Source organism: Oryza sativa, chromosome 8, assembly GCF_034140825.1.
Source record: "Oryza sativa Japonica Group chromosome 8, ASM3414082v1".
NCBI lineage: Eukaryota > Viridiplantae > Streptophyta > Magnoliopsida > Poales > Poaceae > Oryza > Oryza sativa.
In genome coordinates, this window is record NC_089042.1 from 27283628 (window position 1) to 27299982 (window position 16355).

General features: G+C 41.4%; 2 protein-coding genes across 2 annotated transcripts; one reads left to right on the forward strand and one right to left on the reverse strand.

Moving 5' to 3' along the window:
- Window positions 1-61: 61 nt before the first annotated feature.
- LOC107281975 (protein EARLY FLOWERING 5) lies at window positions 62-739 on the reverse strand. Its single transcript, XM_015793870.1, has one exon. The coding sequence runs from the start codon at window positions 737-739 to the stop codon at window positions 62-64; it is 678 nt and encodes a 225-aa protein (XP_015649356.1).
- A 4461-nt stretch (window positions 740-5200) lies between these two features.
- Window positions 5201-7922, forward strand: LOC4346198 (uncharacterized). The gene is made up of 7 exons (XM_015793075.3): window positions 5201-5391; window positions 5632-5701; window positions 5794-5953; window positions 6200-6281; window positions 6530-6746; window positions 6924-6988; window positions 7234-7922. The coding sequence occupies exons 1-7, from the start codon at window positions 5314-5316 to the stop codon at window positions 7486-7488; spliced, it is 927 nt and encodes a 308-aa protein (XP_015648561.1). The 5' UTR covers window positions 5201-5313; the 3' UTR covers window positions 7489-7922.
- Window positions 7923-16355: the final 8433 nt, after the last annotated feature.

The following is a 16355-nucleotide window of genomic DNA, read 5'->3' on the forward strand; positions in this document are numbered from 1 at the left end:
ACCTTTGCTCCCTTCTCTTCCTCTCTCTGTGAGGTCAAGCAGGGGATTGGATGGTGCTGCGCTAGCTCCGAGGATGCTGTGATGGAGATTGATGGCGTGGGGATCGATCTTCTGGCCCCGACGCTTGATTTGGGAGATTATGAGAGGAGCCAGGGGCATCGGGCCGACGGAGGGCGCCGGCGTAGCAAGGCGGATGGCGGGAGGCGGCGGACGGCGGGAGGCGGTGGAGGGAGCTCGTGCTCGGTGAGGGCGGAATCCGTCCCCCCGGCGGCGGCGGTATCGGGGCGCCGCCGGGAGCAACGCGGCGGAGACCGGCGGGCGCCCATCGTGGAGTCCCAGGAGGGGTAGCGAGGAATCCGGGCAGCGGCGACCCGCACAAGTCGGCGGTGGAGGCGAGTCCCCCCGCAGCGGCACAGGAGACGGCGAGGCAGGTGCCGGCGTCATCCGGCCGGGTGGAGATGGTGACGACGGCGAGGCCGGAGCTCGGCGAGATGGGATTGACCGCAACGACGACGACATCCAGATCCGGGCGGCAGCGTGGATGGCGGAGGATGCATCGACGGTGAACCGGCGGCCTGCAGGCGTAGGCGGCTGCGGCGGGCACGAGCTCCCCAGGCGGTGGCGGCCGCAGAGGAGGAGCCGGCAGGGACGGGTTCCCCCGTACCCTGTGCCGCGCCGACGACGCCGCGACGACCTTGACGACGCCGGCGGAGCTTGATGGAGATGGCACCGGCGGCATCGGGGCGACCTCGCACCAGGTGAGGCCGACGACCAGCGGGCGGCGCGGCCTACCAACGACGTTGGGGTGCTGGTGGAGATCGGGTCGGCCATGCCCTCCAGATCAGCGACGACGATGTGGACAATATGATGCTACTGCTTCTGCTTGATTGCTTCACAATGACGCGAACGAAGAACAGCCGCATGTGTAGATCGACTGCAGAAGTCCGAATCACAAATCAGAACAAGAAAATTTCTCTGTGTTTTATTTTTGGCTTGGGATTGTGCACCGAATACCAGATATTCAAGCAGATATTAGTCTGAAAAACATTCTTTGTAAGCTTGTATGATTGAGGGAGATTATAACTGATAATTCAGTGGCTTGATGTAATCAAAGAGGTTTAGTGGGTGTTGTACGTTGTTAATGTGTATGTGTCCTCTATGCTCCTTTCAGCTTAAATATGCATTGTATTTCTATAGCTCTTCATCGGATATAATTTATTCTCTACAAAGGTATTGTTATGCATGTAGATAAGTGGAACCTTTTTTTAGAGAGTAATAAGTGCATCCTATTATAAATATCAAATCTGATGACTCCTTTTGTCTTATTCATGTAAAAAGGGTTAGTTGCTACCATATATGGTGCTCAGGTATGTCAAAACTATAGGGGGCATGTTTCTTCCTAATATGTGTAGTAGATTTGGCTATCTAGCAACCTTGTGGCTATGCTTTCTCATCTTATACTATGCTAAGCAGTTGCATTGCAGTTTAAGATGTATCATTTTATACCCAATCTTTAGAAATTTATGAACATGATGTCAGATTTTGTGGCCACATACTCTTTAGGACACCCACATCTACGGTAGTTTAACTGATTACTTCTCACATTATATTTCAATAGATGTATTATCCTTTTCTTTTGAGTGAAAGAAGAGTTTTGGATGCTACATTTAGTTCTTTGAGGAGTATTTTGGATGATCAACTGACCGTTCTATTGCCAAATCTAGAAATCATTTAGTTTCTTGGGAATTATTCTTAGCGAAGGTTGTTCTATAAATTCCTTTATCTTCATTCACATAAGCGGATGCTTCTATCTTGGTATTCATGCTTTCAGCTACACGAGATGCAACATATAAATTTAGTTTTGCATATGATGGAACTAAATTAGTTTTTTTTAAAGAAACTGAATCTCACTAAAATCATCTTTGATTATATACATTGATATGTCTTTCTCTGTTAAGCATGATAAGTTTTCATAATTTCTGAACTAACTCTTCAGTGATTTCTATCTTGAAGAATTCAACCACTATTCCTAAAAGTGACACAAATGTCAGAATTCAGGTGTTGTGACAATCTGTGTTGGAATGAAGACCTCCAGAACTTAATATTGAATGATGTAAATGCTGTGACACTTTGAGCTGACCACTTACAATTGAAATTAATCAAAAAAATTATCGATTGATCTGAATGACTATCTTTGGACTTGATCTGATTCTAGAGGATACTATGAGCCTTATCATGAATGTCTGATTTTTCTTCAGGTTTGAATAGCATTGTTATGTACAGTCATAGATATGATCGTGGGCATATAAAGTTTGATATGGTACTCTTCAATTTATATTAGTACAATATATACTTCTGGTTTATATTGCTCTCAATAAACGATAGGACGCTGTGAAGCAAGATGCCATTGATTTCATAACTAAATGTTGAGTGTCTATTTGTTGCTACCTCCACAAGGCAATTGGGATGACATTTCATATTTTTGAACAGGTGATCTTCTTCTGTTGCCTTTGCCTTTATTTTCTTTGCTTTTTCCAGATTTCCAAGTTCTTCTGTTGCTTCTTGCCTTTTTCGATGCAGCATAATAGGAACTTACGTGCATTTGTTCACATGAACATCATATGATGGTTCATAGAACCTTAGTCCTAAATCCATTATCCTTAGTTATCCTCATGCACATACTCCATGTTATTGCAACTGTCAATGACTGTTCTAATGTTCACTGTTGACGTGATAGTTAGCCTTTCTAAAAATTTACCATGGGTGCACAGTAGAATAAACTAATTAAGCTAAACTATTCATGGGAGGATTAGAGGCTGTAGCACCTGTACAGATCATTTGTTAATATGACAAAAAAAGAAATCCTCTTTTACTGCACGCACTTTATCATATGGCCTCATTTAGATGTCTAATTGATATTCTGAAATTGGTCTTACTTTGGATATTCTTCCTCATTAACTAAGTATTTTCTCGATGGGAAGGTCATATACTAGCATTACAAGGCCACCTGAATCATGGAACAAGAAGGCCATAACAAAGTTGCTTGACATTAGTTGCAAGATTGAAAGAACTATTGCAGAGCACCATATCAATGTTTCAGAGTAGGAGTTTAATTAAGTATGCAAGAAATGGTTTATGTGCTTTCATGCAATTATATTTAAGGGACTTACAATTTCATAGTTGCTGTTGATTTAAATCCAAAAAACTTCTTGCCTAGGAAACACAACTTACTCTTTTTTGCTGAGCCATTTATTTTGCATCATCCTAGCTCTGTTAAAATTACCGTCCTCATCGGCTAATGAAAACGTTGATTAATGTACATCACAGTTGTGTTTCTATGTACAAGAAGGTGAAAGATTGTTAAAATCAATGTTTTTCTCTTCAGTTTGCCTTCTACTCTAGGTGATACTTTGAAGTGTTGGTCACTAGATAAGTGGAATCTTTTTTCAAAAAAGAGAAAAAGAATGCAATCTAATTATAAATATGAATATCAAATATGATAATTGATTTTGTCTTATCTGTATAAAAAGGATTGGTTGCTGCCATAGAAGGTGCTCAAGTTTGCCAATATTGTAGGTGTTGGTTAGCTTGAAGCTCCGTCGGCCGTGCGGCACCACCACTGTTTAGCGATTCCATATCTGGTGATATTGGAACCATGTGTTGTTGCCTTGCCCAGGGTCCATTTGCAGTTTGTTTCCCATGGTCACTTTTGGTGAGTTAAGCCACAACCAGTTCCTTTCTACACTCACTTATGTATGCTTGGCGTGTATCTTCCCTTTCCTGCCTCCAGTTCCCTCGTTAGCTTTGCTTTTTCATATACCATTATTCCCTTGCAAATGATAGTCTACCTTTTTTTTTATCAAGAATGCTACAGTATTTCTGATTTGTACTGCATATCTTTTTATTTGGTTGTGTTTGTATATAGTTCCAACAACCAAAAGCTTAGATGTTCACTTCATGAAACCACTGTGGGTCGCTCTGCTCCATTACATATTTTAAGGAGGTGGTCAGGACAGGGTTTGGATGATTCTGCTTCATTGTGTTTTTTAAGGTGTCATCTAGCTGTTTGATATAATCTCAGAGAATCAAATGCAAAATCTGAAGATTCATGACCTCTTTAGATTTCAGGTCAATCTAATCTGAATTAAGACTCAAATTACAGAACATAGAAAATATTTTCTTTTTTGTTGGATTATGTTTAGTAACTGCAGAAGTCAGAATCACAAATCAGAACATGGACAATTCTCTCTGATTTTTTTTTCTTAGGCCTATGTACCAAATACCAGATATTCAAGCAGAGATTAGTCCGAAAGACGTTCTTTGTAAGCTGGTATGATTGAGGGAGCATCTAGCAGTGGATTTTAGCTGATAATTCTGGAAAAAGGGATTTACCATTATACCTAACTCTGCCATTTCCACAGTGTGCTGCCTGTAATAATCTCCATGTCACATTAAACGTGCGCGCGTGCACACCAGTAAAGTGTCTACTCAGCTTCCAGGATTGCTAGCAACTTAATTTTGCAAGCAACGAAAACCAGAAACCTGGTGCATACAAATTCTGAGAGTCCCCATGTGCGATTGAAGAATATTTATTTTCTTAAGTGATTGCAAACACAGTCCTTCACATTACAACTTGTGATTCATGCCCCGTAATGGAACTGAATTAACCTCTTTTAAAAGAGGATGAATGATTAAACCGTTTTTTATACATTATTATACCTTTTCTTGCTCTTTTGGGTATGATAAATAATTGTGGTTTCTGAAATTATCAGGTATTTTTTATCTTATAGTATTCAGGGTCTATTTCAAATCATCATGTAACATCGGAATTCAAGTTATGTCACAGCCTGTGCTAGAATGAAGTCCTTTCGTACTCAACATTTACCAATATAAGTACATATATATTCTGACTCGTGGTACTTTTTACCAATAACAAATGGTAGGGCGCCGCGAAGCGCGCCTAAAGTTCTAGTATTGTGAATTTGCGACGAAAATGTTTCACCTTACTGAAACTTGTGGATGATTATGTGTCTGACCAAGCGGTTCGAGATGTGAAGGTTTTGGATACATTCTAATGAAAATGGTTCATTGCGTACTCTATTTTTCCCAGAGAAACATGTGGCTCAATGTAAAATTTGCTTAAATTTTAAACCTCTGAATTAACAGTATGTAATACAGTACTACGTGTCTCCCACAGGTCACCAAAGGCAACGAACCTCACCCATTTCGGACTTCTACCCACTCTCCTCTCTCCCCTTCCCTCCCTCCTCCCTGCTGGGCTTCGGGCGGCGGCGGCGGCGGCGGTGGGGGTGGATGGCCTCCGCGGCATCGGCGCCGGCGTTCGAGAGGCTGGCCGGGATCCGGGCACTGGCGGAGTCCGGCCGCTTCAAGGTAATAGCCCCCACCACCATTAATTAAGCAGCTTTGCGCGGAATTACTGCTGCTTTTGCTCAATCAGTAGGCCATTGATTATTCGTGGGATTCCCAGTTCTGGAACTGAATCACGCGGTCGATTCAGTTATGGATAGGGAACGGGGGGAAATTTCGACTAGAAATTTATTCCTCTGCGCGTAGCATTTGCCACTACCACTGCTGCTCGTTTGTTTATATCTGCATTTGGCTGGCTTGCAGGCGTGGTTCCTCGATCAGTTTGGTGTTCTTCACGATGGGAAGAAGCCTTACCCTGGTGCCGTTCTCGCGTGTATGTTGGTATACAGACTGTATATTGTTCAGTTTATATTTTCCCCTTCGTTGATGCAATGCACTGATTTAGGTTCATTTTGGCTGTTGCAGTGGAGAAGCTCGCTGAGAAAGGGGCGAAGATGGTAATCATTAGCAATTCGTCGAGGAGGTCGTCTGTAACCATGGAGAAGCTAGAGAGCCTTGGTTTTGACCCATCCTGTTTCCTCAGGGCCATTACTAGCGGGGAACTCACACATCAGTACCTTCAGAAGTGAGCTTCTTGCTGTTGATATCTTCTGCTGACATAGGTTTCAGTGGAGCCCCCTTGAGGAATGTGGGGTGCAATGCATATTATGATCAGAATTAAAGTTACCTTACCATATTACACTAAGCAAACAATGTTTCTGATACTAAGTAGAGTTCTTTATTTCGCTTAGTTGGAGATTACTCCTTACAGTGATATGTTTATATGAGGTAACTTGGTGTAGCTTACACTGAATTTCGAAATAATCTATAGGAGAGATGATCCTTGGTTTGCAGCTCTTGGAAGAAAGTGCGTCCATCTGACATGGGGCAATCGAGGCGCAATTTCTCTGGAGGTTTGTTGTTCCTGTTACATCTCTCTTCCTATTTCTCTCTTTCAAGCAGTATTAGCAATTTAGCATTAGAATTTGTTCGGGCTATGTTGCAATTGCAAACTTGCAATCCAATAGTAAGGCAGATTAACATATTTGAAGAATTAATATTGACAATGACAAACAAGAGATAAAAAATATTTTACAATTATTATTGATAGTATTTGCATTCAAAATGGACTTTATGAAATCAGTTTACTTTCTCCTATTAGGGCCTTGGTTTGCAAGTCGTGAGCAATGTCGAAGAGGCAGAGTTTATATTAGCCCATGGTACTGAGGCCCTGGGTCTACCTTCAGGGGATCCACTTCCCAAAAGTCTTGAGGAGCTTGAGCAGGTTCTAATGCTATGCCTAGAAAAGCGACTGCCAATGGTAGTAGCTAACCCTGATTATGTTACTGTTGAAGCACGAGATCTGCGAGTCATGCCTGGTATGTTACTTTGTTTCATATTTCATGATATTCTGATAATTTAGCAGATACCTAATAACAATCATTTTCCCCTGATGCATGGATCAGTTTAGTCATACTGTAACTACAGCTATACTGCTTTTCACTATGTCAACCATTTGTTGTAATATAACATAAATGGCCAATCTGTCCTTTTAGGCACTCTGGCAGCCAAATACGAGAGTCTTGGTGGTGAGGTGAAATGGATGGGGAAGCCTGATAAGGTATAGGACATGTATTTTTTTATATATATTACTGAATGGTTCAGCTACTTCAACATGTTGAAATGTCAGTCATGTGTTATGATGAGCCACAAGTTTGATAACCTATAGTTGTAACCATGTGTAATTATTTTTCTCTTGAATAACTTTCAGTTTTTTTTCTGTGATTATCCTTCATGAATTTTAACATCTATCGGTAACATATCTAGTTCGGTTGCCTAAGTGCTAATCTGATATTGCTTTCTCAGGTGATCTATACATCAGCAATGTCCCTGGCAGGGGTTAATCCTCATGAATGTATCACAGTAGGTGATTCACTGCACCACGACATCAAAGGTGCAAACGCATCTAGAGTCGCTTCTGCATTCATTACTGGAGGGATTCATGCAACTGAACTTGGACTCAATGAGATTGGAGAAATCGCTGGAGAGGACGCCATCGATTCATTGTGCCGCAAGCATGGCTCCTATCCCACCTATGTTTTGCCTTCATTTACATGGTAGAAACACGGTATACCTTTGGGTAAATGCATCATCTGTGTCTCAGAACATGGTGCAGAAACCGTCAATTCCAGCAAGGTCATGCAGTATAATCAGTAATTGTGCTCTTGAGGTACCTGCTACTGTGCTCAACGTTTCCCATTTTCCTGAGTTGTTGGCAAAGGTCAAAACTGAGACCAGCAGAGTTCAGGATGAGAATAGTCTTATTTCCTTGCTGGATATACAAGATGGTGTCAAACTTACATGTGTTTTTTATGATTTGTTTTGCAATGGTTCCTTCTCTGAACCATTTGGATTTCATAGACAGATTACTGAGAATTACTCATGTTAGAGTTAAACACGTTATGCTAATAAGATCACTTATCAGTGACACACCCCTTGTACATCAAATTTCATTGATGAATATTAAACGAGCAAACCATCAAACAACTGAAAAATTTTGTGTGTGTCTGCACCCTCTGTTACCCTTTTTTCCTTGCATGTTCCCGAATGATACTCCCTTTGTCCCAAAATATAACAAGATTTAGCTATGAATCTGGACAAATATATATTTGGGGCCGGAGGTAGTACATATTGTGCTACTGGTACATAATACTCTGAGCTAGCTTTAACAGCTGAGAATTCCTGAATTTTCCGTGTCATCTGAGTGTCGAATTTGAAATCGTTTGTCAAAATGAATAAATGATAGTTTTGTCTGTCATCTTGGGAAATGCCAGTTACCAGACTCCCTTGCAAGATTCAGTTGTGGAAAGGTTGGTTGGACTCATCAACATTACATAGCTTGTATTACACTTAACTGGCAGCTCCGACGCCAACATTGCCGCGTTCGTCGCCAAGTACGGCGCAGTGATCATGATTTCATGATTTGGTTTGCTTGTGTTCAGGTTTCTGATTCTGTTTACTGATGTTTGGTTTAATTTGCAAGCATAGCATTGATGCTTAAGCTCTAGAGCTACAATGTCATTGTGTACCACATGCATTCAACCCAATCTACATTGCAATATAAAGTGATTGACATTATATATGAATCATTCGTTATCAGCTCAAGTATCAACCTCACATAGTAAGGTCTTTTTGAAACGCAGGGTAGGAAAAACATAGAAGTGTGAGACGGCATGTTTTGAACATAGATTCCAAACATTTTGACCAGACACGCTCCGACGAAACTTAAGAAAATCACTCATTTTCCCTTGTGAGTGCGGTGCCTAATGTCTCTCGATAAATATCAAAGGATTGGAATTGAGCACATGATACGAACTTTGGCTAAGATTAAGAACCTCTCTTAATAGTATGATAATCCTATGACTCTGTTTTTCACATCATAGAGATCCACAATTGCGTGAGATATTTAACAATTTGCCACTCTTACAAGTGGCAATTAAGGATTTGTCACTGGAGCCACATGTCATATACACACGAGGGCCCACATGTCATAAATTGTGAGTGACAAATCCTTAATTGCCACATCTTAAAAGTTGCAAAAATTTAAATGCCGGTGGAGGTTTTTTTCATCTCAAAAACTTTTCGGGACTATAACAATGCACTTTTACTTCATGAAACAATCAGATCTCTAATTACATTTCGTTAATCACTCAAAACCCACTTAGGGGCCAGATGCACTTGTAGGGTGTTCTAATGTTCCTAATTGTCTATTTTCAATCTTCACATATGCTAATTACATTCATAAAACTCTTATAAGTCCAAACACCATATTAAATCTAAATCTTCTAGTTATGAACAATGAGATATCTACTAACATAAATCAAGATATGATTAGTCATGAACTCATTGAGACATATTGATGTTTCAGATTTCATATCAGTGTGTGGTTATAGACGTGTCACACGAGGTGCTCGTAATATACTAAGATTTCCGGGTATATAGGAGGAACATTCTTTTAATGGATGAAAACGACCAAGATGTCGTGTAAACCAAATTACCATATGACCACATGCATATCAATAACTATTACCACTTAGTAATCTACTAATTAAAACCAAGGAAATTAATTGTTTTAGATTGCCTAATCTTAATGTCTACTACCTAATTGTATGGCAAGGGGCACATGCCCCCCTTCCCAAAAAAAAAACTAACACACAACTTTATACATAATTAATAGTACGATATCCTCAAAATGAGTTCACGAAGATCTTACAGAAGATCTTGCAGTTCACGAAGGATCAAGTATCATAAATTGTTCTTATATACTCCCTCTATCCCATAATATAAAGCATGGTCAAAGTTGGCACGGTCTCCAAAACTAATTTTTAGCTTATAATTTCTCATATACAATAAAGTTTGTAGCAACAAGATTATATGAAAGTAAATTTAAATCACAATCTAATGATATAATTTTTAACAAATAAAATTCATTTCATATTATATTAAGTGTTGGTCAAATGATTTAAAGGTTGAATATTGAAATACGTGCACATGTTATATTATGGGATGGAGGAAGTATTTCTAATGTAGCTTAAGTGTTGACGTGAGAGATACAACTTCATAGGGAGCCAGGGACATTGGTCATTAGTGCAGCTGACACATGATATCAATGTTGTATTACTTCTCCTTGTTAATGAACTAAATCCACAACTTGCTCATACGAAAACATGAGATGTGTTATATAGTCTCTACTAGAGCTAGGACTTGGGCCATGCTGGGCTAGCACGGCCCGGCCCGTTGTGCTTCGTGCTAGAACGGGCCGTGCCGGGTCGTGCCAGGCCAAGGTGGAGAAGATAAGGCCCAAGCATGGCCCAAAGACATGTCGGGCCTCTTCGGGCCGTGTCAGCCCAAGCACGGCCTAGGATTACCTGAGGAGGAGCCGTGCCGTGCCTAGGGTTTTTGCCGGGGTCCGCACGGCCACGTCGCGCCGCCACCGCCTGCTCCCTGCTGCGCTGCCCGCGCCAGCCGTCGACACCGAGAGCCGCCGCCGCCGCCGCTGAGCCGCCGTCGCCTGCTGCGTTACATGCTTTCCATAATTCCATGCATGCACCGTTGCAGTGAACAAGGACGCGGTTCATTAGCCATTTAAAAAGTTTAAAAACCATGAACAAAAATTTCATTGACTAATAGTGGATATACACGATACTAATCGCCAATGGTAAGTGATCCCAGAATTAATTAGCCAAGAAAATCATGCTTTCCATGCATGCACGGCTCTCTGAATTCTGAAAGATTGAAAGCACGGCTCATCAGTTACTGATCAGTATTCAGCGCGGCCGCCGGCTGAACGCGACTCCTCGCGGTCGAAGCCCATATATGAATGCGTCGGCTGAAGTCTGACCACGCATGCATGCGCTCAGCGGCTCGGCGCTCCTGCCTCCTGATCTCCTCGCGGAAGTCCCGAATTGCACGCGCTCTTGACTCCTCGGGCGCTCGGCTTGGCTAGAGCTCGGGCTGGCCTTCGGGCCTTTTTCGTGTTGGGCCAGCCTTCGGGCCTTTTTCATGCTGGGCCAGCCTTCGGGCCTTTTTTCGTGCTGGGCCGGCCCAGGCACGGCCCAATAGCCGTACCATGCCGCCCAGCGCGTGCCTCAACTTTGGCCCAGGCACGGCCCAACTACGGGCCGGCCTGGCCCATAGCCGTGTCGTGCTTTTCCTCGTGCTGGGCCATCGTGCCGTGGGCTGGCCTGAGAAAGCACGGCCCAAGTCCCAGTTCTAGTCTCTACTACCATTATACTATACTAAGCACTATATATAGTATTACAAACTATGGACAATGGAGTAGCCAGCAAGATAATAAGTTCAAGACATAAAACTAAAGTACTAAACACAACAAGACAATTAGCATGGTGAAATTATGATTTGCTATAACTAATCACGACTAATCTATGACCGACTTTATGAATAACCAAGACTAATTGCACAACTTGCTTTTTGGTCGAGTCGTGGCCCTCTAGTCGAGTGATTTGACTGACTTTACGGCTAGTATACGACTAACCGCGACTAGTTGAAATACTTTGCTAGTAGTGTGTGCACCAACTAAATGGTTAACAAACTCTAAAAAATGCTCATCCCAAAAGACAGTGACAGTCATGTCTAAGACTAACTAAATATACTCTGCATTTCTGGAAACTAATGTCCAATAGTCCAAGCTGAATGAATACAAGATCGATGAGGGGAAACTAGACAAAATTACACTGTAGACTGAGTAATAAGCAGCACTGGCTATGAACCTCCGTGACCAAAGCCATCTGTCACCTGGAGTGATATGGTTTGGTATGCGTCTTATTCCAGTCTTCCAGCTTAAGAGCGGGTATAATAACCGGCTAATAGCCAACCTACATCTACATGGAAGAAAGAGAGTCCTGGAGAGAGAAGGTAGCCGGCGCTTGCATGAGAGCCGGCCAAGCGCAAGCACCTAGGGTAGTGCTATAAGCCAGCTACAAATATATTTTAAAAAGATAAATGATGAGAGAGAAGAGTAGCGGGCTACAAATTTATAGCCAGCTGTAGTACGGACTCCAAGACATAGTGTGTGTATAACAGGTGGGACCGGGTATTAATAGTGTAGTATGTAACTATTGTACGAATGAGCTATTAGATTGGCTATAGATGAATTGGAGTTAGTAGTTGACTATACTATTAAACTTCTAATCTCTGTTGATTTTTACACGGCTGCATGTCATTATTCCAGTATGGTCCAATGGGAGTAAACCTGGCGGTCCTCACACACACACATAAAAAAATGATTCTGTGAAGATACTCTAAATGACGTGGATATAAATTGGCGCCGGTGCTTACTAGCTCCACTATTAAACCTGCTCTAACAAATAAAAATAACATTCACTAACAACGAGACTTTAGCCTCCTGAATTTGACTCCACTGATTCTGAATAAACGTTAATTATGTTCATCATCAGAGCTTTCCTTTCAAAAAAAAAAAAAAAGTTCATCGTCAGAACTAGGCCCATCTTGGCATGTACTACTGTATAGTATATAGCTTTCTACTATTAGCATAAAACTTCATGCAACCCATCCATATATAGCTAACTGGTTACAGCAGATACGAAACTTGAGGTACTTGTGAAGTTGTGATTATTACATTACACACATATATGAAAGAACTGAATGTATGAAGATGAAGGAGTGAAGGACATTATTATTAGGTTAGAGGTAGCTATGATTCTGTTCCTGTTTGGGCCACAAGGCTTTCGGCCTAAAGCCCAAAGCACGCACGGGTACGCCCTAAGCCCAAAGCGTCACAAAGGTCAAGGGCCCAAACAAGTAGTTCAATGTTACGATGCTTTGGTAATGCTCTTTGTACTTATCTTATATTTTCAGAAATTTGCTCTTAAATTTAACATGTGTTATTAATCTTTGCACTATCAAAAATGATTTTGGTATTATCAGTTTTTTTAACGGTAGATACGCATCCCTGCAGTAGTGGCAAGTGCTATATGGTTGTGCATTAGTTCAAGGAATCAGGATACATTATCGGTTGGGAAGCTAAAAATTTTGAGAAGTACCTGGTGCTAGTAAAAATCTGGAAAAGCTAGGAAAACAAGCTTCTAGCTTGTACTAGTTATTTTCTTAATTCTACAGCTATAGTTTTCCAGGATTTGAATGAAAACTAAATTGTTGAGGAGCTTTTATTCTGAAAGAAACTGTAATTGTCCGAAGTTACTTAATAGAGACCGACAACGTTGAGTGGTAAATAGTTAGTTAATTAAGTACGTTAAACACTGTTTATCTGTGTGTCATGCCTAACATACATATACCATTGCCCCCATCTCTTCAATTCCCATGTGCTTTGCGTGCTAAACTGCTTGTACGCTCGGCGCCGAAGAAGCTTCCGAACCCAGGGTAGAATTGGGAAGAAGCAGTGGAATTCCATGGTGTAATAATTGGCCGCTAGCTTAGCTAGCTAGCTAGTGTAGATGCTGATGATGTGACGTGTCCTTAGAGATTAGTTAGGCATACGATGGAGGAGGAGAATTGTGTTTAGAACTCGTACTACTATGGATTAACGACCGGATGGTCCAGTCCACGCCATTGACTGAATTGTTTTGTTCAGTCCTGAAGTCGCTCGCTTTCAAGTTTTCTTTAAGGAGTCGTTGTTCTTCAGCTCGCAAAGATTAATTAACTACTTCAGCTTGCAAAGATTAATTAACTACTCCCTATATGAGTATATTATAATTTGATGGTTATGCGTCAGGTAATTAACTTAATTTAGGCCGTTTGGTTGTTGATTGGTTACCCACGAGGTTGACTCTATGGATTTGACTTGCTGGCCGGGCTGCTTAAACAGGCTGAAGCTGAAGCTGAAGTGAGACTGGGAGCAAGAGCAATTGTACAGACCTAAAATAAACGGCCTTTTTATAAGAGTAGGAAATCAAACATTGTCAGTTGACTGGGGGCACGAAATACCATCAAGCATCCAAGAGCGAGCACGATCGATCGTCTTCTTTCTCTCTCTCTTTTTAATTTCCAACGTGATATATATCGTAATTTAGCACCCATCATGCATCAGTCACTGCATCAGCTGACGATCAATCGAGAGTTGCGTACAATTACTCTCAAATCAACCGGGCAAAAGCGTACTGATCTGATCAGTGCGTGTTGCGTCGCACTCCGTTTGCGGTTTGGCTAGCTAACTGTAGGATTTGACAGTAGAAAGCGCAACCTGCAACGAGCCGTATATGCGAATCTGCTTGCTGCAAAATCAACCGGCCTGCGCCGATGCGCTCAATCGATCGATCCGCCGCCGCCGGCCGCCGGCCGGTAGCTCGCACTCGCTCGCCCGGCGCTCGGCTAGCCGCTATTTTAACCTGCTAGAAACTGAAAAAACCCAAGGAGATTGATGACTGGTGGGGAGGGGAACTGAAAACCCCATTTTTCAGTTTTTATTTAGGGAGGCACGGGCACTCTGGCTGATTGTGATGTGTATTTAAACTTTTCTTGTTCTAATATATGGACTAATGGACGTGTAATACTTTTGCACGTTCGCAAAATAGATGATTGCGGGAAACATAATTTATTGATTCCTTTGTGCCATAATAAATTCAATTATTTTCCTCTTCCCACATATTCCAAAAAAAAAAGAATTCACATACTTTATCAAACCTAATACAATTATTTTTCGTTTTATTTATTCTAATATAATTATTCTCTGCTTTTCCTGGCTCCAATACAATAATTACTTAAAAAAATAAACTTATTTTTAGGACAAATAGGATAAGTCAAAAAATAAAATTATTATGACACGGAGGGAGCATCATCTGCTTTTAAATGACTAACACATGAGTCTCACACAACGACCTCTGTAGGTATGTCAGAGAGCAGTACGTCATTAGCTTCTTTTCAAGTATGGCTCAGCTACGGTGGGCATACAGATCAGTTAGTAATTAATATACTTTATCCGTTCTAAAAAATTAACTTCTAAGAATAAATCTGAACCCGTTCTATTTTTTAACTTCTAAGAATAAATCAGAACAAATATTTGCTTAGATTCATTGTAAAGAGAGATGAATTTCTTTTAGAACGGGGATGTAGCTAGCTAGGTTAGCTGTGTTCGGACGCCCCTTTTCCCAACCACTCTTTTTTTTTTTCCGTGCGCACGTTTTTCAAACTACTAAACGGTGTATTTTTTAAAAAAAGTTTCTATACGAAAGTTGCTTAAAAAAATCATATTGATCCATTTTTGAGAAAAAAAGTTAGCAAATACTTAATTAATCGCGTGCTAAGGGCACCCACAATGGTTATCTATAAGCTCTCTATAAGAGATCCATGTCAGCATATTTTCCTACTTGGAAGATATTAAATGAAGAGAGAGAGCAAAGCTATCTACTAACATAGAGATAGTCTATAGAGAAAAACGAGGCAATGCATGAGAGAGCTATAGATAACCATGTAGACATACTGTTGAGGTGATTTACTATTAATCTAGTCTATTGCTGAGATGTACATGTTTTATAGATAGCACCTTACTTTACCATTGTGGGTGCTCTAATAGACTACTCCGTGCGAACTGTGTATGCTTTGGAACTAGCTCCAGCGAACACACCTAGGTACAGGACCCAACGACCAACCAAGTGATCACCAACCGATCGATGTTGCAAGTGCAACTAGCTCTCGTAGTAGTACTACTGGAGTGGAGCAACGGCGCAACCACCGTGCATGCAGCTAGCCACAGTGGTATATATATGCAGTGCGTGTGAGAGTCGTGCTGAATTGACTCCGTGTCTCCGTCGTCCTGGAACTGGAAGAGGGCCGGGGGTCAAGCTTGGCCGGCGCCCAGGGACGTACGCGACAATCACACAAAAGCTAGCTACTGTGTACATTAAATTGTCTGTCCATGCATGAACGATCGAGACAGATTGATCTGTCCATCTTCCTGCTATTTGAAATTTGTGTTTAGCCACCGTAGTTTTTTAAGCTTCAGTTTTTTTTTTCTTTGCTCCCTTCCCCTCGCATATATAAGTTGGTTCGGCCGATTATGTTACGTGACAAAAACTCTTTTCTTCTAATTAATATATTGACGTGTAATTTTTTTTGCGCGATCGATCTGCCCATGGGTGGTCACCGGTGGTGAACTGTTTGTTATATTACTACACATCTTACACAGTTACACTTGCAAAATTGGAATGCTAATATAACAGTCGGTCGATCGATGAGCGCCAACACCGGCCGGCTGCCTTCATCTTCACTAGATAGCTCACTGATCGATACACACAAGGTGTAGCTAAAAGAACAAGTGTGGTTTTCTTTTTCCAAGTCATGCTATAGCTTAGCTCTAACAACGTTTCATCACTAGATAGCTCAATCTTAATTAATCCTATAGATGTGTGCTACTATATCACGCAACTTGCCTCTAAACAAACATTAATTCTCGTCAGGACCCACGTGTGCAACTGATTAACTAGCTGCTCGTG

Bases quoted from the DNA above. Each gene is read 5' to 3' on its own strand.
- LOC107281975 (XM_015793870.1), bottom strand. From the start codon at position 739: ATGCCGCCGGTGCCATCTCCATCAAGCTCCGCCGGCGTCGTCAAGGTC.
- LOC4346198 (XM_015793075.3), top strand. From the start codon at position 5,314: ATGGCCTCCGCGGCATCGGCGCCGGCGTTCGAGAGGCTGGCCGGGATC. The intron at 5,392-5,631 runs GTAATAGCCCCC...GCTGGCTTGCAG, and splicing joins CGGAGTCCGGCCGCTTCAAG to GCGTGGTTCCTCGATCAGTT. The intron at 5,702-5,793 runs GTATGTTGGTAT...TGGCTGTTGCAG, and splicing joins CCCTGGTGCCGTTCTCGCGT to TGGAGAAGCTCGCTGAGAAA.